The sequence below is a fragment of the Lygodium microphyllum genome, chromosome 15 (assembly GCF_053477565.2).
Source record: "Lygodium microphyllum isolate KBCC chromosome 15, Lygodium_microphyllum_v1.1.10, whole genome shotgun sequence".
In the NCBI taxonomy this organism is placed as follows: Eukaryota; Viridiplantae; Streptophyta; class Polypodiopsida; order Schizaeales; family Lygodiaceae; genus Lygodium; species Lygodium microphyllum.
Window position 1 is genome coordinate 47,789,312 of NC_141149.1, and position 24,846 is coordinate 47,814,157.

At 40.6% G+C, this 24,846-nt stretch overlaps 1 protein-coding gene, 1 non-coding gene and 1 pseudogene across 6 annotated transcripts in view; 1 reads left to right on the forward strand and 2 right to left on the reverse strand.

The window, feature by feature from the left end:
* The window catches only part of LOC148024492 (Mitochondrial substrate carrier family protein), an 81,976-nt gene that overhangs the window by 48,695 nt on the left and 8,435 nt on the right, over positions 1-24,846 (forward strand). For 2 of the 5 annotated variants that reach the window (XM_087694140.1, XM_087694139.1), the window contains exons 4-5: positions 4,391-4,538; positions 16,860-17,013. In XM_087694140.1, the coding sequence (XP_087550266.1) occupies positions 4,391-4,538; positions 16,860-17,013 (302 nt within the window). The remainder of the gene's footprint in view (positions 1-4,390; positions 4,539-16,859; positions 17,014-24,846) is intronic. The other 3 variants (XM_087694142.1, XM_087694143.1, XM_087694144.1) reach the window with 3 other exon arrangements.
* LOC148024493 (U6 spliceosomal RNA) lies at positions 2,692-2,796 on the reverse strand. The gene has a single exon (XR_015693456.1). It is a non-coding gene; the product is annotated as a U6 spliceosomal RNA (small nuclear RNA).
* On the reverse strand, positions 13,117-14,559 carry LOC148024494 (uncharacterized; annotated as a pseudogene).

The window sequence follows — 24,846 nt, forward strand, 5'->3', positions numbered from 1 at the left end:
ATGGTTGCAACAACTCTTATTTCTCTCACAAGAAAAGTACATCAGCAAAGTACTTGATCGTTTTTCTAGGTTGATGCTAAGTCTCTTGATGTACCTTTTCCACCTTATCTTAAGCTTAGCATAGCAGATTGCCCAAAAGATGATAAGGCAGCCAGTACTATGAAGGGTGTTTCTTATGCTTCAACTTGTGGTTCACTTATGTCTGCTATGGTTGCCACTAGATCTGACATTGCTTATGTAGTGGGAGTTGTAAGTAGGTTCATGTCAAATCCTGGCAAAGCACATTGGGAAGCAGTGAAATGGATCTTACGGTACCTTAAGGGTACACAAAGAAAATGTATTTGCTATGGCAAGGGTATGTTAGATCTACATGGGTATTGTGGTGCAGACATGGCAGGTGACTTGGATATTCGCAAGTCTACTAGTGGGTATATCTTTAGCTTGACGGGTGGGGCAGTTTCCTGGTGCTCTAGATTGCAAAAAAATTGTAGCACTCTCTATCACTGAGGCTGAATATATTTCAGCCATTGAAGCTTCAAAAGAAATAGTTTGGCTTGGTCGTTTGGTCAAGGATTTTGGGCTGCCCACCAAAACACCTATACTTAGATGTGATAGCTAGAGTGTTGTATGTTTGGTTAAGAATGCAATTTTTCATGTACATATCAAACATATTGATGTTTGGTATCATTTTGTCAGACAGGTTCTGGATGATGGTCTAGTCACCCTGACTAAGATCAAATTACAGGATAACCCTGCAAATTTTTTCACTAAAAGTCTTGCAAAGGTTCCACATGAGCATTGCATCAGACTTGTGGGAGTTGGTTAAAGATTCGCTTCGGACCTTTAAGTGGGAGGTTGTTAGGTGTAAGGGCCCTTTATGCGCTCTTCTGTGTATATATTACTTCATACATGTGAACTCACCCTAGTAGGTGCAAGTGTATTGTACCCTAAGTATAAATACACTCTTTTATTCTTTGTGTGTACCACACTGGTACATACCTATCGGTCGACTCTCACTCTCACACTCTCTCACTGTTCAGCACCTCAATTGATGTGCATACTCTCTTTGGTTCTACTCGTGCCATAGAAACAAGGAATAGCCGTTCCGGCCTGTAGGAACGGCCACGCGTTCCAAACCCTCCAAGGAGGTGAAATGGCTAGGGAACGTTCCCTGCCGTTCCCAAGGTCGTTCCCTACTGTTCCCTACTATTCCCTGTTTGGAACTGCCATTCCAGGCTTGTTGACCATAAATTGATGTTTTTTTCGGTTTTTTCTTTTTGCTTGGGTCACACTCCTTCTACCACATGTTCACCCATCTCCATTGCCTAATGTGCATACACTAATCTCTCTCTCTCTCTCTCTCTCTCTCTCTCTCTCTCTTAGGTTGAAGATTGAAAGTGTCAAGACAACCCACAAGCTAATTAGGAGTCCATGCAAAGTTCAAATTTGATGCATTATCAACTCTTGCAAATCACAATTAAATTTCAGCCTATCCTCAATTCCAAGGTATTTGTCCATTTATATTGTCTAAGTTCAAGGGAAATTGGGATAATTGGGGCAATTCAAGGCAATTTGGAGCTATGGGGGTAATCGAGTCAATTTTGGGACATTTGGGTCAATTTCAAGCATTGAGGGGTATTGGGGCAATTAGAAAACATTCTTTGGGGCAATTTGGGTCATGCAGGACATATTTGGGGCACTTAAGACATGTGTCGTTCCCCCCGTTCCCGTTTCCCAATTGTGGAGGTTCCCCCCGTTCCCATTCCCTGTTCTAGGTAACTATGACTCGTGCTCTTCATGGAGTGGCTCTTAGGGAACCTAGATTTCTTGATGTCCTGTCTAAGACAAAAACTACCCCTTTTGGAGTTTGAATGTCTCATTGTGAGACTAAACTGTCCTCAATTGCGATAACCTCGTCCTTAACTATGATAACTTCTAGTGCCTTGCCCTCAATAAAATGAAAGAATCTTGCAGTGCCCTGAAGATGATCTTGTGGGAAGGAAAATGTCATTTGAACATATAAATAGAATCTGTGTGATGGATGAATCCTTGAAACAATCATCAAATGCTTGATAAGTAGTCTCGTTAGGTGGCTAAGAAACTTCTCATTAGCATCTCTAAGTAGACAAAATCTACTTCTAACATTTGACCAATGGAAGAAATGGCTACAAATGAAGAATGCTCAACATCACTAGTCTCAAATAGAAAAGTATCATGTGTGATGGAAGACCCCTATGGAATGTTGTTGTTAAGGAAAGAATAGGTGGAACCTATTGAATAGAATCAACCAAAGAACGTGAATCGATAACATCAACCTCGAATGGCAAGTTACCATATACATCCAAAAAGAACCTAAAAAGGAGTCAACGAGATGTGTAGTAGGATCGATACTATCAATTGCATGTGCACTTGTAGTTGACATCCCTAGATAAATAATGTCATCATGAGTCATGCAATGGATGGCGGGTCTTGAACCAATGGACTTAATCATACAGTTGCAAAACATGAATAGATACACATATCAAATTCTCCATAGTGCATGTTTTACTTGTAGTAACTTTCTCTTGGTTCTAGTCTGCTTAAAGCCTCCTTGCTTGTCATCTCTGTTGGTAGCCTGTCTTGTAGCTTGTCACTTTGGATCATTCATGACTCATACCCACAACCAAGCTGCCAAAACTCAAAGGATCCTTAAAAAAAAATGATAATTTCTCAATTTGTGTGTCTCATCCTTGGGCAAGGGCCATGGTAATGCCCTTTGTATCGTTCCAATTTTATTAGATGTCTCCAAAGAAAGTCAAAGGTCTCACTCTCTCTCTCCCCCCATTTAGTTCATCATAGCATTAGATGATAGCTATTTTGGGACTTGCAAAAATTCCTAGACTTTGAGATGTAACATTTTGGTCTTGTAGGCCGATTTGGCCTTTTGTAAATGTTAATATAAATTCTCTCTCTCTCTCTCTCTCTCTCTCTCTCTATGTTGAACTATTTATAGCCAAGGCTGAGCCACCAAGTCACCAACTTCAACTTGTAAACCAAGTTTTTGTGAGAATGTGCAACAAAAGAACACAAACATGGAGAGAGAAGGGAAGAGAAAGGCTGCAATGAAAGAAGAGAATGGAAGTGATAAATTTGCATTGAACTCCAAAAGAATGCAATGTTGAATACAATGTGGATTGATCAATCCCTACATGTAGCCCAAAGCATCAGTGAAGGTATTGGATCAAGTTGATGACTATTGGTAGCATCGGAAGACGGAGGAGAGACCTAAAAGTCGGAGTTTGCTGAAAATATATATTTTAATACCATTTTTATCCCTTGTCCCTAGTCTCCTACTTTTGGCTGTCCTTGTTACGTCATGTCCTTGTCACCACCCTTATTCCGTGTCACTTGTGATTATGTTTGTAATAAAACATATCTAGAAAACTGCATTAGAGTTGGCCATTGATGAGTAGTCACATGTTATGGTGGATCCATGTAGCAGGTTAGAAGAAAGATAGTACATGCTTTCACCTATATGACTTGACTGGGTGCGTGCGAGTTGAACTCAAACATATTAGGTTTTGAATCACACATAGAAGGATTAGTGCCTTGAAGTGTGGGCTAGATATGCATAATGGATAGTTAAAATCAACAAGATAGCATTATCATGGAAAGTTTATACAATGTCCATATGTTGGTTGAAAGTTTAGAATGCACATGTGGGGGGGGGGGGGCGGGGGTTTCCATAGCCCAGCCAATGGTTAATATTATGCTAGTCAGAGCTGCTTGGCCATTTCCAAGGATCATGTGCTTCATGCTTGCACAAAGCACATTGAGATTCATTATCACTATGTTAAGGAGCAGATCCAAGATGATAAGTTGGAGTTGGATCCTTGTCTTCTAAAGGAAAATGTGGTGTACATCTTCACAAAGGCTCCTCCATTACCTTCACCTCTTCCTCATTTGCACTCCTTGGGAGTTTAGGTGCACCTAGGATTTGAGGGGGGGTGTTAGTTGTCCTGGTCATCTTCTAGTTGTGAGCCTACATTGATCCAGTGAAGGACATTTGGAGCTCTATTCCATGTTAGTTACTTTGGTGAGTTGGTCTTGTTTGGTCCGTTTTGGTCAATGTCCCTCTTTTGGGCCTGCCCTTGCTTTCAGCCTTAATCATGTATACCTCAATAACTAAGGGAGCCTTGTTTATGTACACATACAGAAAGGATCAAACCGTGCACATGTGCACTTGTGCACACATATGTAACACACACACATACATAAATCGAGTGAGGTTGTTTAGATGGTAGAGACTTTGAGTTGAAAAGACATGGAATTGAAAATTTTCAGTATGATCTAGTTTCTTTTTCTATGGTGCAGATTTGGGTTTTCATTGTGAAATCTGTATTGTTTGCAGAGCTTTGGGATATAATTTGGTTGAGAATGATTCCCAAAAGCCAAGTAAATGGGAAATTGTTGCTGTTCAGGCTGCGGGAGGAGTTTTGGCTGGTGGAGTAGCATCTATACTGACTACTCCAATGGATACAATCAAAACACGTCTTCAGGTAGTGTGACCACCATGTTGACTGTGGGAAGCAGGCACCTATTATTTACACAACTATTATTCATAGCATACCAGCTGCAAAATCTTGGTGTACTTTAACCCACTCATGTGGTGGCAATGAAGAGCAATGTAGACCTTACTATCTGCTAAGAAAACTGGAAACAGTTATATTGTAAACTCCGGGAGTGTTAAATGGGTCTTGCAAATTCAATAGGAGCAAGCCAGAAATCTTCTCTTCCACATACAATATTCAGCTGTTAAATTACGAGCTGGAGCATGTTAGGCAATCTGTTTCTGAATACCATTGGTTACTAAAACATTTAATGAAATGTAATATTGTAGATGTTAAGTATGTTTGAAGTTATGGCAAGTTACACAACAGACTTTTGGGGGTTATGTGGAGAGAGCCACACAAGTGGCCTGTAGTGCCACTTGATCTAGGAAGAAGCTTGGCTTAGGAAGGCCTCTTGTTTACTTTTCATCTCTTGGAATGACATTGGGATTTTCCCTACAGCCTCTCTAGAAGTGATGGTATGAGATCACATGGCCAATATAATCTATGGTGGAGGAGTCTTCTGCTGCTAAATGATTGCAGAGACCGTACTTATCCCCTTTGTAATCAGCCTTCCTCCTCGGATAGGGTGGTAAAGAACTTGATTAAGCACTATTTACAGCAATTGGACACCCTGTTGGCCCCGAAACGGGCGCCCCTTTCAATATTTATTTAAGTTAATTGAAGAAGAAGTTGATGTACAATGGAATTCTCCCAATCCCTTTTAGTATTCCAACTCCCCTTGCTGTCCTATATGACTTGCAATTCTTCAATCTGATTTGCCCCTTGATTCAGACAATCAATTGCTCTTCATGCATTTTGATAGAGATGAAAAATGCCCCAAATTCAATGATTTGCTGGTCCCTCCACTTAAATAGGCTAAAAATAGATTCAGCCCTATTGAATCCAAGTCTTGGAGCTTTCAATTTTTGGCACACTTCCCGAGGCTGCTGCTAAAACCTAATTTCTCCTGCAGATTAGGGTTTATAGGAGAGAAATCTGAAATTTCTTAGCCTCTGGTGATCTCAATGTTATAATCTTCGAAGCAAGGCTAGGAGATGAGAGAGAATGCTGAGGATAGAGAAAATTCAGACTTTTTTCACAAAGAACCAAAGAAAATGTGTCATTTACTGTTGTTGCCCAGTCTCAATAGCTTGTAGATACAACAGCTTGTAGATACAAAGAATTGAAGAAAATCAGTCATTTACCGTTGTTGCCTTGTCTCAACAACTTGTAGATGATGTCACCTGCTATTGATTGGTCTTCTACTATCCCTGGCTGTCTCAAAAGTCCTCCAATGGTTGCAAATCAGACCAGGAGCATCTCCTCCCTCTCTCTTGCAGGTTGAATATACTAAAAATGTCTCTCTCTAGTCTCTAAAGACGTTTTCCAGTCTTACATGGGTATTTTTGACAAGTGACAGCCTTCCTTAATGGTTTTTTCAGCATTATCCATAATTAAATATTAATTTTCAGTCTTTAAATACTGAAAGTTAATCTAACAATTATTTTGGTGCCCTGAAAAATAATCTGACTGGCTAATAATTAAATTGGCTAGGCAACTTTCATTCTGGAGTGACCTTGCGTCATCTTTGACCATCGGATTAGCGTTAGGCATCATTAAATACCACTTTCCTAGTGTCACCAACTGACACTTATGGCCAAATGAATGACCTAGGCCAACAATTGACATCAAATACCACCAAGCACCTGTGCGGCATAACTTATAGCAACTTTTACCTTAGACATCCCATAATTTCTCCGGGTCTTGGGCTCGTAAATTTACTCTAAACTCCAATTACACCTCACATGTGCAATATTTACTTAACCATGTGATTAAAAATTAATCCACATGTTAAGTGAGGTTTCAAAAATACATGTCCTCATGACATCCCTCCCTCTTAAAATCTTTCCAATCGTCCTCGATTGCACTGCTAGATGCATCAAAAGAAAAATAGTGGATTGGAATTTCCACAAGGTATCATAGTTAACACAACATTGCGCACTGTTGCTCAACCATTTCATATGCCCAGCACACACTAAAAATTACCAACCAATCATAACATAACATAAGACTCACAAAGTATCTTAAAAACATTGCTAGATTATCATGTGACATATCTATTTCTCATGAGCTTAACTCATCTGGCAAAACCAAACCATAGCATAGCATAACCAAGCATAAACCATGGCTAAAACATCAATGGCATCATAACATATGTTGTTGTCCATAGCATCAGATGTAAATCATTGAAAACTGAGCATAATCTGATCATAAACTGATCACTTGCTGATCTGAGAACTGATCACATACTGTTGCAAGTGTGATCTCAAAGTAATCACAAACTCATTGCAAAAACAGACTAGCAATCAATGCAAAAACTGATTCCAAAAGTGACCATAAACGATTCTCAAGCTGATTAAAAACTGATGGGAAACTGATTAGAATTTGTCTCAAAATTGAGGCAAAACTCATGCTAAATTGATCATAAGCTGATGCAAAAGTATAGTTCCACTGTCGGGGTGAAACTCATACTCATCTATATACATCTCACAGTGACTAGTACAGTAAGTAGTGACCTCATGGCAAACATACTGTCAACACAATACCTTGGATGCATGCTGAATACATCCGTGATCCACTACATACGAGAGTTGTCCATAACTGGAGGAGTGGAAGTGCTACCTCCCCCTTGAGCATCAGGCAATATTGCGGACCCTTGCTCTGTTGAACCATATGGAAAACTAAAGTCGGCTCTAACTGAAAGGCATCTAGGTAAAGCTGCAACAACTGGGGATGGTTTGCAAAGTCATTCTCTTCCATCAATTTGGCATCCATTGGTGAATAATTGTAAAATTTCACCAAGTATCTCCTCGAAACTTTACCTTTGACTTTTCTTTCCTTATGTGCCAAAATGTGCTAGGGTATCAAAATCTCATCTAGCTTCTCAATCTCAGGCTGAATTTCAGCAAACATATTCTTTGGCACATCACCATGAAAAGGCCTCAACAAACTGACATAAAAGGTATTGTGTATCCGCCAATGTGGAGGTAATTTCAGCTGATATGCCACATTGCTGATCTTCTCCAACACCTAGAAGGACCCATAGTATCTTATACTTAACTTCGGATACAATCTTTCTCTTCCTTTCATCTTTTTCAGTCTTACATTTTCAAAACGCAGCAATACATAATCACTCTCTGCAAACTACAAAGCACGTCTGTGGTGATCAACTGTCCTCTTTTGCTTTTCTTGCGATCTCTGAAGTACATATTTTATCTTTGCATAGGCTACATCCAAGTTTTCCACATAATGATCAGTCTCAAAGATCTTATCCTTAGTTTGCAGAATAGGTGGTACCTTCTTGCCACCCTCAACCACCTCAAAGGGAGCTTTACTTGTAGAACTATGCATTGTTGTTGTAAGCAGACTTAACCTAGGGTTGTCTCCGTACGTAGTATGGACTGATCCGTAAGGTACGATATTGTACGTATCTGTACGATTTAGTGCGAAAAAATGGGCACTTTTTGGCCACTCTACTTTAAATGGGCACTTTTTGGCCACTCTACTTTAAGTCTATAACTTTATTTTTTTCTTTCTCCTTTTTTTTTTAATTCTTCTTTCTTTCTTATTTCTTTTCCAAGCCTCTCTCTCTCTCTCTCTCTCTCTCTCTCTCTCGCTAGCCTCTTCCTCTCTCTAGTTACACTAGTACCGCGTACGAAAGGTTTGATACTATACGATACTTTAGGTACCGTACCTTACGTATTAGTACCATAAGGTACCAACTTAATGGATGCATCTTTCCCATTCGAACTGCACTTTGGGGCGAGCTAAATGCTCCTTATATTAATATGATTCTCCCATGAGATTAGGTTATTTGAGATCCAAACAATTTCTCTCAACCTTCTCTCTCTCAAGTCCACACTTCTCTTATTTGTATGATCATGCATGTATGATGTATCCACTTCTACCTATGTAGTTATAAGTTGTAGGTAGCAGTAGCACATGTTGCGCATTCCGCATTAGGTTTTGGCATGTTACCCTCAAGTACTCATCTTATATACTCTAATAGCATTGTTATTTAGACTTGAAATATCTATTCTATTATCTTTTGTCCAAAATAAGCAAGTTATTTTTTTTGTTGTACTAATATTGTACCGTGTCTTATAAAATCTTAAGGTACCATTTAGTATCGTATTTTATCGTACCGTACCGTATCGTACCTTTCGTATCTGACAACTATGACTCAACCAAGGGCAAATACTGCTCCCACTGTGTCTTGTGGTCTAAACCATAGTATCTCAAAAGATCTAACACTGTGGAATTTGCTTCCTTAGATTGACCATCTGTCTGTGGATGGAAGGATGATGAACTCTGGCATACCATGATGCTTAAAGATGTGCTGCAAAAACAATCGTGCCATATGATTAGCCTTTATTTTCTTCCTTATCGGAATGAAATGGGCTTGTTTACTAAACTTGCAAATGATAGTTCATATCCCCTCATTCCTTGTAGGTGTCTTAGAAAGCTGAAAAATAAAGTCCATTGCAATGCTTTGCCAAGGCCTATCTGGAATAGACAAGGGCTGCAACAAACCTGACATCTTTTGCCTATCATGCTTTACCTTCTGGCATACAATGCATGTCTTAAGAAATTGTTCTACATCATGCCTCAAAGCTGGCCAATAAAAGAAATGCTCCACTGCCTTGACTATGGCATCAATACCTCTGTGTTTTCCATACGGAGGAGCATGAATTTAAGTGATAACTCTAGGCCTTAACTGCTTTGTGACACATAGTTGTCCATGCATCATCAGAAATCCATCTCTTAACACAAAGTGTTCATGGCTTTGGCCATTGCAAAGCTGATCATAAACATTAGCAAAGTCTGAATCGGCAATATATTGCTCTTTCATGGCATCCAACTCAGTGTGATAAACCATGCTGATGATTGAAATTTGTAGCTTACATGACAGTACATCAGCCACAACATTCTTACATTCCTTAGCATCTAGCCTATTTCAAGCTGTCATGATGTCCATCTCAAAGGTACTAGTTAACCAATTCGATGCAAACATTTGCTTAAATTGTACTCACGTTGACAATGCTCTACCTTGCATCAAAAGAGTGGACCACCTCTATAATGCACTCCCTTTCAAGAAAGTGGCTGCCTTTCGAATCTTCGAGGACTTCGTAAAGTTTCCCCTTGAATAGGCTGCATTAAATTGCTGAATGAAAGTCAAAGCCTTTAGCCTATCTTGTATACCACTGAAGGGCTCAAACTTTACTGCTTTTCCACCCTCATCATAATCTTTTGTTGTCCCTTTGGGTGTGAAGTTGTCATACACTAGCTGCTGCAAAAAGGGTGCATTTTCTGAATTTACATAAAAACCAATGCCAAACGGAGCATTTGCATGACCAACATTCATTTCTTGAGCCCCATAAGCATTTGGGGGTACAGATGTAGTACCAAACATGCTACTTTGTGCCCTAGGCATCAAGCCAATGTTGCCATACATAGGGATTTACATATTTTCAGCCATATCCGAATATATTGGACCTTGCACACCATGCATTGGTTGCTGCATACCATAGGGATTTGTGCCATACATTCCCGTATGCAGTCCTTGTCCAATCATAGCATGAAAAATTGTGCTTCCATCAAAATGTCATGGCTGTCATTTCATAGCATGCATGCCCGGCTGTCCAAAATCCATTGGATTGGCACTTCTGTGATGGCCTTGTATTTGTATTCCTTGCCCCGTAGGTACCAATTGTTTTAATTCATTAGCATATTTAGGAGTTTCAAATGAAGGTTTTGGCATTATCTTCGGTGTATCTTGTTGTCCCCAAGGTGTAGAATACGTTTTCTTTTTCTTGTCTTTGCTATCCTTCTTTGGAGCATTCAAAACTTGGGTAAATTGAGCATCCTTTACCAATTCAGCAAAGAGATTTGTTGCTGTCCTCCTCCGATTCTTGAATTGGTAATCAAATTCCTCTTCACTTTGCTGGTCATCAGTCTCCTATGCCCTAAAGGCTGTGCATCTTGCCCAACAACAACATTTTCAGCTTGTTGTCCATGGTCTGAGCCTTGTCCAAGGTCAGACATTGCATTTCCTTCATTCCCATGTGAATGTTCATATTGAGAGGCATTATCACTGCTTGAGTCCATCTCACTGTATGAAGACATATTGTTGTAATTTCTCAGCTGAGATTAAAAATCATTACTAGCACAAAGCTTTGGCTTACAATCAGGTGTCTAAGGCCCATCGAATCAAGGGATTGAGTGGTATCTCGGCAATGGAACCATGTGACCAGCCTTCCTCCTCGGATAGGACATAACATGATTAAGCACTATTTATAGCAATTAACAAATTCACAAAATTGATATGCACACTTTACCGTATAATCTTGGACATTGGACATCCTGTTGGCCCCCAAACTTGCACCCCTTTCGGTATTTATTTAACTTAATTCAAGAAGAAGTGGATGTACAATGGCATTCTCCCAACCCCTTTCGAAATTCCAACCCCCCTTGCTGTCCAAAATGACCAATAAGTCTTCAATCTGATTTGCCCCTTGATTCAAGCAATCAATTGCCCTGCACCTGCGTTGATGGAGATTGTAAATGCTCCAAATTTAATGAATTGCTGGTCCCTCCTCTTGAATAGGCTAAAAATAGCTTCAGCCCTTTTGAATCTAAGTCTTGAAGCTTCCAATTTTTGGCACACTTGCCGAGGTTGTTGCTAAATCCTAATTTCTACTGCAGATTAGGGTTTACAGTAGAGAAATCTGAAATTTCTCAGCCTCTGGTGATCTCAATGCTGTAATCTTCGGAGCAAGGCTGGGAGATGAGAGAGAATGTTGAGGACAAAGAAAATTCAGACTTTCATCTCAAAGAATTGAAGAAAATGTGTCATTTACCGTTGCTACCTTGTCTCAACAGCTTGTAGATACAACGAATTGAAGAAAATCGGTCATTTACTGTTGTTGCCCTATCTCAACATCTTGTAGATGCTGTCACTTGCTGTTGATTGGTCTTCTCTTGCCCTTGGCTGCCTCAAAAGGTCCTCCAACGGTTGCAAATCAGATCAGCAGCATCTCCTCCCTCTTACTTGTAGACAGAATATACTAAAAATGCCTCTCTTAAGTCTCTAAATATATTTTTTAGTCTTGTATGGGCATTTTTGACAAGTGGCAGCCTTCCCAAATGGTTTTTCCAGCATTATCCATAATTAAATATTAATTTTCAGTCTTTAAATAGCAGGTCTCTTTTCTGTTCTGTAGTGGTATCCTCTCTTGTTTTGTTATACAAGCCATGTTGTTTTGGGTTTGTGCTTTCACGTTTGCAACTGCAATCTTTGATTAGGCACTAAACCATCAACCTTGCATGCAATTCTTAGTGATTAGGGCACATATCCTTGGTTTCGTTATGATATGTTGTTACTTGTGCATGTTTTGTGGAAAAAATATTGATGAAACGTCCCCTTAGGATCTAACCTGCTCATGAGATATGACATAGGACATAAAGGGAATGGACATCAAACTCAACTCGCAACCATAGGTTTGATGGGCTCACCTTAGAGCTTAGGGCCAAGAATGAATTGGGTCATGACCATGTATTCCAAAGCCCGCACCTGCGGATGTGTTGGCCAATATGCCTTAAGTCCAAGAGTGATGAGCACACAATGATCTGAACAAAATGGTGCTTGAGTCCTATAAATAAGACTTGGCTACTCTAACCTGAAAATGTACCATAGTACAGGGGAGTTTTGAAAACGGGGGAAACAGAAACGGGAAAAACCGGAGTTTTGGCCAAATTTTGGAAATAGGAAAACGGCGCTTCGGATTATTCACTGAAAAAAATACAGTAATATGTGGGTATGTGAATATATCAATACCTACAACATGTATTCAAATTTCATACAAAACTTAGAGTCTTCATATCATATGATTAAAATCATGATTCATTATATATTTTACGAGTCACGAGTCATGAGTCACGACTCATGAGTGAAGATTGAGAAGTCAAGACTGAGCACTCAATGGTTGAAACTTAAGACAACTTAACACAATTAAGACTCAATTTTCAAAATATAAGGCAACAAATTGAATTAGAATTTATGACTCATGAATAATCTATGATCTAAACTTTAAAGAGTAGTGAAGACTGACATTAAGAACAATGAAACAAGAATCAAGATGCATAATAAGTGGGATCAAGATACAATGATAGTAACTATGTTATATGAATAATCTATTATATGTCAAAACTCCAAAGTTCAGTGAGGCTATAAGTATCAATATCCATGAATAATCGACAACTCTAGTTTGGACTCTGCACTGCTAAACTGACTCCTGTATATCACAAGTCATCCGGACTTTGAGGATCTGTGCACCATCTCCTCGTTCGACTCCGAGGTCCCTGATTGAGAAGTTGATGAAGCAGCCTCAGCCTTATCCTCAGACTTTGGCTCTGACTTTGCCTGTGATGTACGACTACGTGTGGCCCTCACTCTAACCCTCCTCTATGCACGAGTCTCATGCACCGGTGTCAATAGCTCCTTACAGAGCATGGAGTAGATATCCCGCTCCTCCTGTGGTATCTGCGAAATGTCATGTACCTTCTCTATATCAATCTTGTCAACATTCACCTGTAAAGGTGAATGAGACAAAGATATATCATATGAGAGAAGATTCAATATGTTCAATATTCAAACTTCATACATATTACAATTTACAATCCAACTTCCAAGCAAATTAGCAATGTCAAGTATCAAGGACTCAAGGTTAAAAAGTTAATTATACATAATACTAATCATTGCCAATTTACCTGTGAAGGCTCAGGGGACAGAGCAGTCCTCTCAAGAAGCTGGAGATTGCAATGGCAAAACGCTAAATGCTCCAATTGGGCAATTGTGAGCTTGTTTCTCTTTTTGGTGTGGAAGAGGGCCCATGTGCTCCAGTTCCTCTCAACAAGCCCTGAACTACAATCTTGCGAGAGGATCCGAATAGCAATGCGTTTCTATTTAAATTTAAGAGGTTGAGGTTAAGTAATTGGCAATTGCTAATATATATGCCCGAAAATCAACATTTGAGTGGGCAATAGATTACAGAACTTGTTACCTAGGTTGCATAATGCATTAGATAATCAAGATTCAAAATATAAAAGTCACAAGTTACATACCAAAGTAGGAGCACAATTGCCGTATTTCTCTTACCAAGAGATAGGCTGAAGTTGTGTCTCTGGAAGCCTAGCTGTGGGTCGGCCAAAATGAAGAGAATGATTGCGGAATGTCAGCAAATCATCCTCTACTCTTCTCATCATATCTATATCATCCCTTGTGAGGCATCTCATGTACTCCATGAAGCCCTCCTTAAACTCCTCGCTAGTGTATTGCTCCTCGCTACGCCAAAGGGGATGCAAGATATGTGCGATAGCATGGATTGGTTTATGGAACCAATCCCATTGTTCATTCCACACTGCACGAATCTCATCAACCCTATAGATAAAATATGCTAAAAACTTAGAAGTTAGAATAACGATCAATCATCAAGGAGTTGTTAATACCAAATAATTACATGTGTAAAAGTTAAACAAAAACTTACTTGTCTTGGGGCAAAAAGCTGTTGCAAAGCAAGGCCTCGCCAATTTTATCCATATACTCATATAAAAGTCCCAAAGTACTCCCCTCCATATCAATGATGTGCAATATAGTGTAAATAGGAGTGAGACTTTTCACCAATGCCTCTGCCTCAACCCACCAACTCATTTAAAATATTGCGCCTAAAATAAAGAGTCTTTGGAGACTCTCTCTCTCTCTCTCTCTCTCCATATGAGCCATTCCTGGCATGCAATGGTCCGTATCAAATTTGGACGGACCCATATCAACCTCTCCAATACAATAAACATATAAGCAAATCGACTGGTGGAGGGCTTTAATAGCTCGTGTGCTATTGGCTCGAAACATGCTTGTGACAGATGGCATTTTCTTCACAAATCTTACCATGCTTGATGCGGTCTTGAAAATGTCATCCACCCAAGATATTTGCCCAACATCTTCAATAAGCAAGTCAAGGCAATGGGATACACATGGAGTCCATACTATGCTAGGAAACTCCTTCTCAAGCATACGTCCCATAGATACATAATTGCTTCAATTATCTGTCACCATCTGCACCACATTTTGGACTCCTATGTCCATGATGACTTGTTGCATGTGCTCCCGAATGAAAGCTCCTGTGATGGTAAGACCTGAGATAGAGGCATCGATGGCCTTAATGAACATGGTGCCTTTACATGAAGACACTAAAACATTGTAAACATTCCTTCGGCGCATATCCGACCATCCATCGCATAATATTGTGCATCCATATTTCACCCATGTCTCCTTCAAGGGCTCCAATTGAGCCTCTATGGATGCTTTCTCCTTTTGAAGCTCATGTGCGTAATGCATCTGCGAATGGACCTTCCCACTTACACCCTATGCGGCTTACTGCCCTGATTGTCTTCTTCCATTGATGTGTAGTGGCTACATTGAAAGGGGTAGCACACCGAATAAATAAGCGTGTGAGTTCTTTAGTTGCCTCTACAATTGCTTGCTTATGAAGTCCTGCATGGACACTTGCACCATGCAAGGAGCCCTTTTGCCCACCGCCACTAGAAGATGGCAACGGGGTCCTTTTTGCACTTGGACCCGATACGGATATGGATGCACTTCTTTTTGATGGGCCATTGGCACCTCCAATTTGGCTAGCGCCACTAGGCCCACTAGCCTCTCTTTGCCCCACTTGTGCTTCATTAGCCCCATGTGGTGTTGATTCATCCTCTTCTAGCTCAATACCCATACGCTTTCAGCGCCAAAGATGGAGACTTATTGTTACTTCTGCTGGCACGTTTGCGCAAGGCCTGATGTCTTTGTTGGGAACGCAAGCCAAGTGGTCTTTCACGTGCGTTACACTCCCTGATTTCTCCAATCCACAATAGTTGCACTGCCACTTCTTTGATCTACCGGAGCCCTCGTATCCCTTGATTGGAGTGACATGCCTCCAATATGGGTCCGGTGCCATGATATGATTAGCCTTTAGGAGTCAGGACCTAGGTAATGGATTAAAGGAGGAGGAGGAGAAGAAAGAAGAAGAAGAAGGAGGAGGAGGAAGACGAAAGAAGAAGAAGAAGAGCTTAGAGGAAGAGGAAGAAGAAGGGGAAGAGGAAGAGGAAGAGGAAGAGGAGGCGGGAGCTGGCTGCTGCAGGTCTGAGGAGGAGGAGGGCCGAGGCGAGACTCGAGAGTTGCGTGAGTGACACGAAGTGGGGAAGGAGAATCATGAATGAGTTTCGGTGCTGGATAACCATGTGAAACGGGGCCGGGCCGCAGGATCCCGAAACGACGTGCTTCCGTTTCCGTCCTGGTCCCAAACGGCCAGTCCGTTTCGGACCTGCCGAAACGCCGTTTCGAGGTACATAGAAATGTGCCTAGTGCATTTGCAGTAGGTCACTTTATGATCTTTGTGAGCAATGCTGCTAGCACCCATGCGGATGTCCAAGGATGTAACAACCATTTCAAATCGACAACTATCCTTAGAAGAAGCCATCTCATGTGGACAACTATTGAGCATCTAGCCATTCACCAACCAGTGAAGCATGGAAACTCTATTGATCCAGTAAGATGAAAGGCCGATGTTTGCAGGCCTTAGAAACAGTGTCTGATCAACCTTGTTATGGTTCGCCACAATATCAAGGATTGCAAGATTTTCCTTTGTGAAACTATTCCCAAAACTTAAAATGCAAAAGATATTGTGGAATCCATTCTTGGATGAATCTATTTGACCGGTGGTCAACTTTCTAGGCTGGCATTGTAGCAGCTATTGAACTCTGGCTTGTGCAAAACCAGCCACTAATTGATTTTGGTTGAACTAAAGACATTGCAGAAAGTTCCCTCCTTCTTCTCTTTGTGTGTGAAGAAGAAGGGGGGGTGGTTTTTTCTGTGGTTTGGGGGTGGGCTGGGAGAGGGTTATGATGAAAGGCTGCTAAGAGGGGACATCTTTTGTTTTTTGTTTGGGGATAGTTTGGGAGAGGGGTATGTGAGATGGAGGTGGTAGGAGAGAAGAAAAGGAAGAGAAAGATGGAAGGCATGAAGGGGGTGGATGGTGCCAAGATAGCTGTTTACAACTAAGGGGCTGTTTATTTGTTTGTCTTCCCAGTGTTTCATACTTGTGAATGGTTTCTTCAAGGTATTTGAATTCATTTTGTGAAGCTAATATTGTGTGTCAGGTGATTGATACAGGTGGTAAACCAACTATCACTTCAACAGTGAAAGCACTGCTCAAAGAAGATGGACCGAAGGGGCTGTACAGGGGACTCGGACCACGGTTTCTGAGCATATCAGCATGGGGTACATGCATGATTGTATCTTATGAGTTTCTGAGTAAGTAGTTGGCAAGCAAAAGGGTTTCATAAAGTTTTTGGAAATTATTCAGTGGGGTATATCTGTATGTGTTTGTGTGTAAATGTGCATGTGAAGCTGCCATTTCAGTGATATGCATACCTGTCAGCTCGAGGTAATATGTATGCTTGTCAGTGCGCATCTTTCAGATGTTAACAGATAGCTGGACTGCAAACTCAGGATTGTAAAGGGGATGGTTCATGGACATAGATATCTAGCCAGAGCATCTGGTTCCACCAGACATCCTGTCCTACATGCGTTTCAGCTCTAAAATTTACTTTTTTGTCCTTGATAACACTCCATGTGAATGTGCACATGGCCAACCCAATGTGTCTAGATGTTCGCATCATTCAGAAGGTAACAGATAGCTGGACTGCAAAATCAGGAATGTAAAAAAGAGAGTGCATGGACATACATTTCTAGTCAGAGCATCAGTGAGATTGTTTAGTTCCAGTTAACAGTAGTTGGACTGCAAAACCAGGATTGTAAAAAAGATGGTTCATGGACTTATATTTCTAGTCAGAGCATCAGTGCTTTCTTAGTTCCACTACACATCCTGTCCCACTACACAGTTATGTAATACACCTTCTCAGGCCTACTAAGGCCACTCACATTACGGATGCACATGAAGCATCGTAATTGGACAAGGCTTTAATTGAAATGGAGTGAATGCAGCTGTGGAATATTTGAGTCAATCCCCGTATGCCTTTATCATGTGTGACCAGTAAGGCTTGGGTTTCTTGTGGATATGTGCATTGCATAGCAGGAAGGATAAGCCAAGTTGGTCAGTAGCATTATTATGTCATGGCTTATACCCTTGCTAGTATAGTTTAGTTCCTTGAAGGAAAATCCTTGATAACATATGTATATTTTGGCAATTGTTAAATATGCATCAGATTAATGGTTTGGAATCTTGGTAAATTTTTGCATGAACATATGGATATTCACTTCTTGGCTGTACAATATTCTGGAGTAACACATGCACCAACTCCTAACTTCTAGAAGAGATGCATTTGTTAGATGAAGGATGATGCGAGCTGCCTGATAATTCATGAAGCCAAGTTGGCCAGTAACATTATTATGTCAGGGCTGATACTCTTGTTAGTATAGTTTGGCTCCTTGAAGGAAAATCCTTGATAACAACATACATATAATTTGGCAATTGTTAAATAATGGTATGGAATCTGGGTAAATTTTTGCATGGACATATAGATATTCACCCCTTGGCTGTACAATATTCTGGAGTAATACAGGCACCAACTCCTAACTTCTAGAAGAGATACATTTGTTCGATGAAGGATGATTGCAGGTATTACAAGAAGGAACAAGAGAGAGAGAAGAATGCAGGAGATAAAGAGAAGGAAGAAAAGACAGATGCATCGGAGACAACCAAAGGCAAAGAAAAGGCCAATGTGGCCTCTAGTGTGGTCATAGAGGAGCTTTCAGATACAGAGGCTGATGTATTATGTGCAGCTGATTATGCTGCCCTTGTATGTCACATGCAAGATATGTAGATTACCAAGGCTGATGTGATTGATGCACTCTTGTCGGTTGATGATGATGTCACTCAGACTTGGATTGTAGACTCTGGTGCCTCTTTCTATGTAAAACACTCCTTGCTTGGAGTGTTTTGCTATGTTCAATGCAAGCAGTTATGGAAAGGTGTATCTTGGAAATAACCTGCTTGTAGCATTGATGGGATTGACACAATACACTTGTCTTTAGACAATAGTCAAGAGCTTGTGCTAAAAGATGTCAGATATGTGCCTGGCATTAGAAAGAGTTTACTATTTGTTGGTCAGCTTGACTTGCATGGCTATACCACACTATTTGGTGGTGGTTTGTGGAAAGTGAAAAGGGGTCCATGCTGATTGCAAAAGGAACCAAGAAGGACACTTTGTATTGTTTGCTTTGTAAAGCCTTGAATGACAAATTTCTTGCAGTTGCTGAAATTTGCAGCCACTTGGAGTTATGGCGTAAGAGATTAGGCCATATAAGCCAAAATGGACAATGTCCTTACCTCTCTGAAGAGGGTTGATGGAAAAGGCTCTAAACTTTACTTTTGTAATGAGTGTTAGTTTGAAAAGTAAATAAAAATTCATTTTACTTTGGTGTCTCTCGTAAGTCCAATGTCTTGGACTTAGTGCATTCTAATGTATGTAGTATACCCGTGAAATCGTTGGGTGGTGATGCATATTTTGTCTCCTTTATTGATGATTGTTCCAAGAAGATTTGGGTGTACTTGTTGAAAAAGAAAAGTGAAGTGTTTACTGCTTTTAAAACTTTTCATGCATTTGTGACCACTCAGACAGGTAGAAAGCTGAAATGCTTGAGAACTGATAATGGGGGTGAGTTCACATCAATTGAATTCAAGTTCTTTTGTGACTTACATGGTATTAAGAGGGAGCTTATAGCCCCTTACAACCCTTCTTCAAATGGGGTGACTGAAAGATATAATAGGACTTTATGTGAAAGAGTGCGATGCATGCTATCCGTTGCTAATCTCCCTCGTGCATTTTGGGGAGAAGCACTCAAAACCGTGGTTCACATTTGCAACCGCTCTCCAAATAGGTCCTTAAATAATGGCATCCTTGAGGAGGTTTGGCCTGCAAATTGGCCTCATATGACCATTTATGCATATTTGGCTGTGATGCTTTTGTGCATGTTAGGGATGAGATGAGGAATAAACTTGACCCAAGATCCACCAAAGGCATTTTCATGGGCTATGGTGATGAGGGTGAATTTGGTTATAGAGTGTGGTTACCTCAGTCCAAGAAAATTATTTGCAGCCGTAATGTTGTGTTTAATGAGGCAAAATTGCTGAAAGGCACTTTAGCCTCTAATGAAGATCTGGAAAAGGTGAAGTTTCAAAGTTTGCAGCCACCTATTAGTTTAGAAAATGAGTCTCATGGTGTTATACCACAGGCTGAAACTGATGATCAGCCGGTTATTTTTGAGCCAAATGATGATGGACAGCAAATAGAAGGAGAAGGAGGTCATGGACAGCAAGATAGGCTTGCTGAACATGAAAATGTAAGGGCTGGAAATGAAAATGAAGGTGCTGTACAGCATGAACAGCATGCTGAAAATGGCTTACAGTAGCCAATAAATGCTGAAAGTAATATACCTCCAGATGTAGACCCAATTTTTGAAAATGTTGATCATTGGGTACACAGGTCTACATGCGTAAGAAGGCTACCACATAGGTTTGACCCCTCCTTTCATTATGTGATGCTTATAGATGAGGGTGAGCCTCTTACATACAAAGAGGCCAAGTCAGTAAGTGGGAGTTAGCTATGTAGGAAGAGATTAAATCTCTATATGCAAATGATTCTTGGGATCTTGTGTCATTGCCCAAGGGAAGGAAGCCACTTCCAAACAAATGGGTGTACAAAGTAAAGACAGTTGATGGGAAACCCAAGTACAAGGCAAGACCGGTTGCCAAAGGGTATGCACAGAAGAAAGGGATTGACTTCCAAGAGGTCTTCTCACCCATTGTGAAGATGACCACTTTACGTGTGTTTTTTGCTTTTATTGTTGTTTTGGATTAAGAGCTGTATCAAATGGATGTAAAAATAACTTTCTTGCATGGTGGCATTAATGAGGAAATCTACATGAAACAGCCCGCGGGCTTTGTAGTTCATGGAAAAGAGCAGATGGTGGCTAAGCTAAAACGCAGCTTGTATGGGCTGAAGTAAGCACCATGGCAGTGGTACAAAAGGTTAGACACTTTTATGCTGTGTCATGAGTTTACACGCAGCCATGCAGATCATTGCTTGTACATGAAAAAGGATACAGATGGTAGCCCCATCATACTTGTTTTGTATGTGGATGATATGTTGCTAGCCGAGAAAAGAAAGACTAGCTTGGATGCTCTAAAAAATCAGCTGAAATCAGCTTTCTCCATGAAAGATTTGGGGAATGTAGAGCACATTTTGGGCATGAGGATTCGTAGGGATAGAATGCAGAAATTGCTGTTTTTATCTCAAGAAAAGTACATTGGAAAAGTACTGGACATATTTAACATGGTTGAAGCTAAGCCTTTTGGGGTACCCTTACCTCTTTATCTCAAGCTTAGCAAAGCCAACAGGCCGAAAGATGACGTGGAAGCAAATGCTATGAAGGGAGTTTCTTATGTATCAGCTTGTGGCTTTCTTATGTATGCTATGGTTGCTACTTGTCTAGACATTGCTCATGCAGTGGGAGTTGTTAGCAGGTTTATGTCAAATCCTGGCAAAGCGCATTGGGAGGCTGTCAAGTGTATTCTTCGATAGCTTAAGGGTACACAAAGAAAAAGTATTTGCTATGGGCAGGGTGCACTTAGTTTGTAGGGTTATTGTGATGCAGACATGGCAGGTGACTTGGACACTCGTAGGTCCACCATCGGTTATGTCTTTACAGTTGCTGATGGAGCTGTTTCTTGGTGTTCGAAGTTGCAGAACATTGCTGCATTGAGTACCACTGAAGTTGAATACATATCAGCTACTCAAGCTTCTAAGGAAGCTATCTGGTTGAGCAGACTTGCAGATGATCTTGGCATGTCTATGGGTACTGCAGTTTTGGGATGTGATGGACAAAGTGCTGTGTATCTGGCTAAGAATGCTATGTATCATTTACGCACAAAGCATATAGATGTGCGATATCACTTCATCAGACAAATTTTGGAAGATGGTCAAATCACATTGACTAAGATTAAAACACAAGATAACCTTGCAGATGTTCTCACTAGAAGTCTAGGTAAAGCTCAGTACGAGCATTGCATTCGAGTAGTGGGAGTTGGTTAGCTAGAGGTTCACATCCCGGTTTTAACCCCCCCGGTGTAAAGTACATGTGAATGCACCCTTTACATGCCGTAAGTATAAATACAATTTATTCTTTGTGTACCAACACATTGTTGGTACACTCTTATCGATTTCGTACTTTCACTCCGCTCACTCACTCTTCAGCTATCACACTCTCTCTCGCTCACGCTTGCTCAACCTCCATTTCTCTTAGCCGTGCCCTTCGCTTTGCTATCCGCTCAACATGACACATCGATCACGTCCGATGGAAATGGTCCGACTATTTCAAGTGCATGTTTGTGACCATTTGGGGTCACTTTTGGGGAAAATTGTAGGTGTCTTTTACGCTTCCTCTCCACAACACACTTGTACATACCCCTCTCTCTCTCTCTCTCTCGCGTCCCTTCTAGCAATATTTCCTTCTTTTCTCTCTCTCTCTCTCTCTTTCCCTTTCTAATTTCAAATTGAAACTTCAATCTCAACTTTTAAGCTCTCTATTCTCAAACTCTCTCTCCTCAAGCTCTCTAACCCCACTCCCTTAAGCTCTCCTTCGCCATATCTACACTTTGCCTCCACTTTTCAAGCTCTCCATCGGCCATCCTCTTTATTCTCAAGCTCTTCTAGTATAAAGTCTCTAAATGTTTAAAGTGTATTACTTTTGAGTCTCAACATTCAGTTTAGGTATTAAATTTATACGTACAATTTTTTTCATCAGATGTAGCATCGGACGTAGGTCCAAGATTTATTAGTCTGATTAGTACCGTACTAGTATTGGATGGTATTAATCGGACGCCATCGAGCGTGACAATCCTGGTTTCTATCGTCTTGATATGTATGATCAACAACTTGCTGAAAATCCTATTGATAGTGCCTTATTAGCAAAGGAATCTTTTCATGATACACATTTATGGCATTAGAGGCTTGGCCACATAAAACTATCGAGCATTGATGAAGCTTCAGTCAGAGGATATGGTCAAGGATCTTCCAAAAATTCACTTGTCATTGAATCACATTTGTGAAGGATGTTTACTTGGTAAGATGCATCGATTTCCCTTTCCTAAGGACTCTCATGTTCATTCTCCATCTATTTTGCATCTTCTTTAAAGTGATCTCTGTGTTTCTATGTGAACCAAATCCATTGGTGGATTACTAGATTTTGTCACATTTGTTGATAACAAATCCCGATTCACTTGGGTGTATGGGCTGAAATCTAAGCCTGAAGTCTTTTGTTGCTTCAAGTCTTTTATTCCCATGGTGGAGAACCAAAGTAGCTTTCACAATCGGACCCTTCACACCAACAGGGGTGTGAATATCTTTCCAAATAGTTTTTAGAGTATCTTGCATCTTGAGATATCCATAATCAATGCATTGTCCCTTACTCCCCGCAACAAAATGGAGTACCAAAACAAAGAATAGGTTGCTCATGGAGATGGCAAGATGCATGTTGAAGAGTAAGAATTTACCTAATTCTTTTTGGTTTGATGCTATTCTATGGGCCACTTATGTTTTGAATAGGTGTTCCACAAGCTTTATGTACCATCACTCCTTATGAGGCATGGATTGGCTCAAAGACTTCTCTCTCCCATATGAGGATTTTTGGATTATTAGCGTATGCTCATGTGCCTTCTTAGAAAAGGTACAAGTTGGATGATAAGGCCATTCGCTATATATTTACTGGATATAGTGCTGAACGCAAAGGATACTACCTTTGTCAGTCCTCTACAAGTAAGGTTATTGTCAACTGAGATGTGATCTTCACTGAAAATGCTTTTCACCTCTTGCCGTGGATTGTAAAAAACAACCTGATCACATTTGATGAAGTTATTAATCAAATATGCATGGTCGTTTAGCACACGTGATGTACATGGTAGTTATTCCATAGTAAAAGGCTAAGGACCTCAAGGATGCAGTGGTGTCAAAAGCAAAAGTTGTGATAAGCTATGACGATTGGTTTCTGTTGGTTGGTTGGTATCAGATTGGGCCCTAGGGTAGTGGTTTCGCCAAAAAGGGTCGGTGGTGACACTAGGGTCTAGCATTAATTAATTATATAATGCCAGTTTAAGGTCAATAGAGGTTGTGGACCACTCTAGGTTGCAAATGGCCTAGCTAATTTAATTACGAATGGGCACATTTAATTTTGGGTAGGGTTAGGAGTGAAATTAATTTTCAGGATTATTTAATTCTGAAAATTGATTAAATGGTAGGATAATGCTGAAAAATGGGTTTAGAAGATTGCCACTCAGCAAAAATGCCCATACAAACTGAGAAAACGTTTTTGGGGGCTGGGTCTCAGCCATTCAATCAGTTTACAACTTGAGAGAGAGAGAGAGAGAGAGAGAGAGAGAGAGAGAGAGAGAGAGAGATGATATATTATTTACGAAAAAAAGAGAGAGATGATATATTAATGTCTACAAAAGGCCAAAATGATCTATGAGACCATGAGTTACAATCATGTGTATGATGGTACAACTGTCTGGGCAAAATATATAACACAAAGCAAAATAAGAAAGGAAACTATGGCTATGTGTAAAACATAGAGCTCTATCTAGTAACAATGAGCTCCAAATGGTACAATCTCATGTGGGTTGGAGGGCCTAGCTCTAGCCCAAGCAATAATCCCCTGTATCCGCCTATGAAGGTGTCGTCGGTGTCTGTGTCGAGGCCTAGGACGTCTGGATCGGCTAAGTTGAACGGCTCAATCAATTAGTACTCCTTGTCTGTGTGTGGACTATGGCGGAGAGAGAGAGAGAGAGAGAGAGAGAGAGAGAGAGAGAGAGCTATTGGTCCATTTTTTGATGAGAGAACATCAATTTGCTGCAGAAGACAGCCATATGGGGGCCTTCGCGGGTAGGGGACAACAAGGAGTCACCTTCCAAGGGCTGTGGCTTGCCTTGTTTACACTTATTCCAAGTCCATGAATGATGAGTCTACATTCCCTTGGCCCGCCTTACTCGCCTTATTTATACTCGTGCATGTTAGGTGGTAGCCCACATGAGTTGTGTAATGGGACTCTAGCCCACTCTAGTCCATGTGG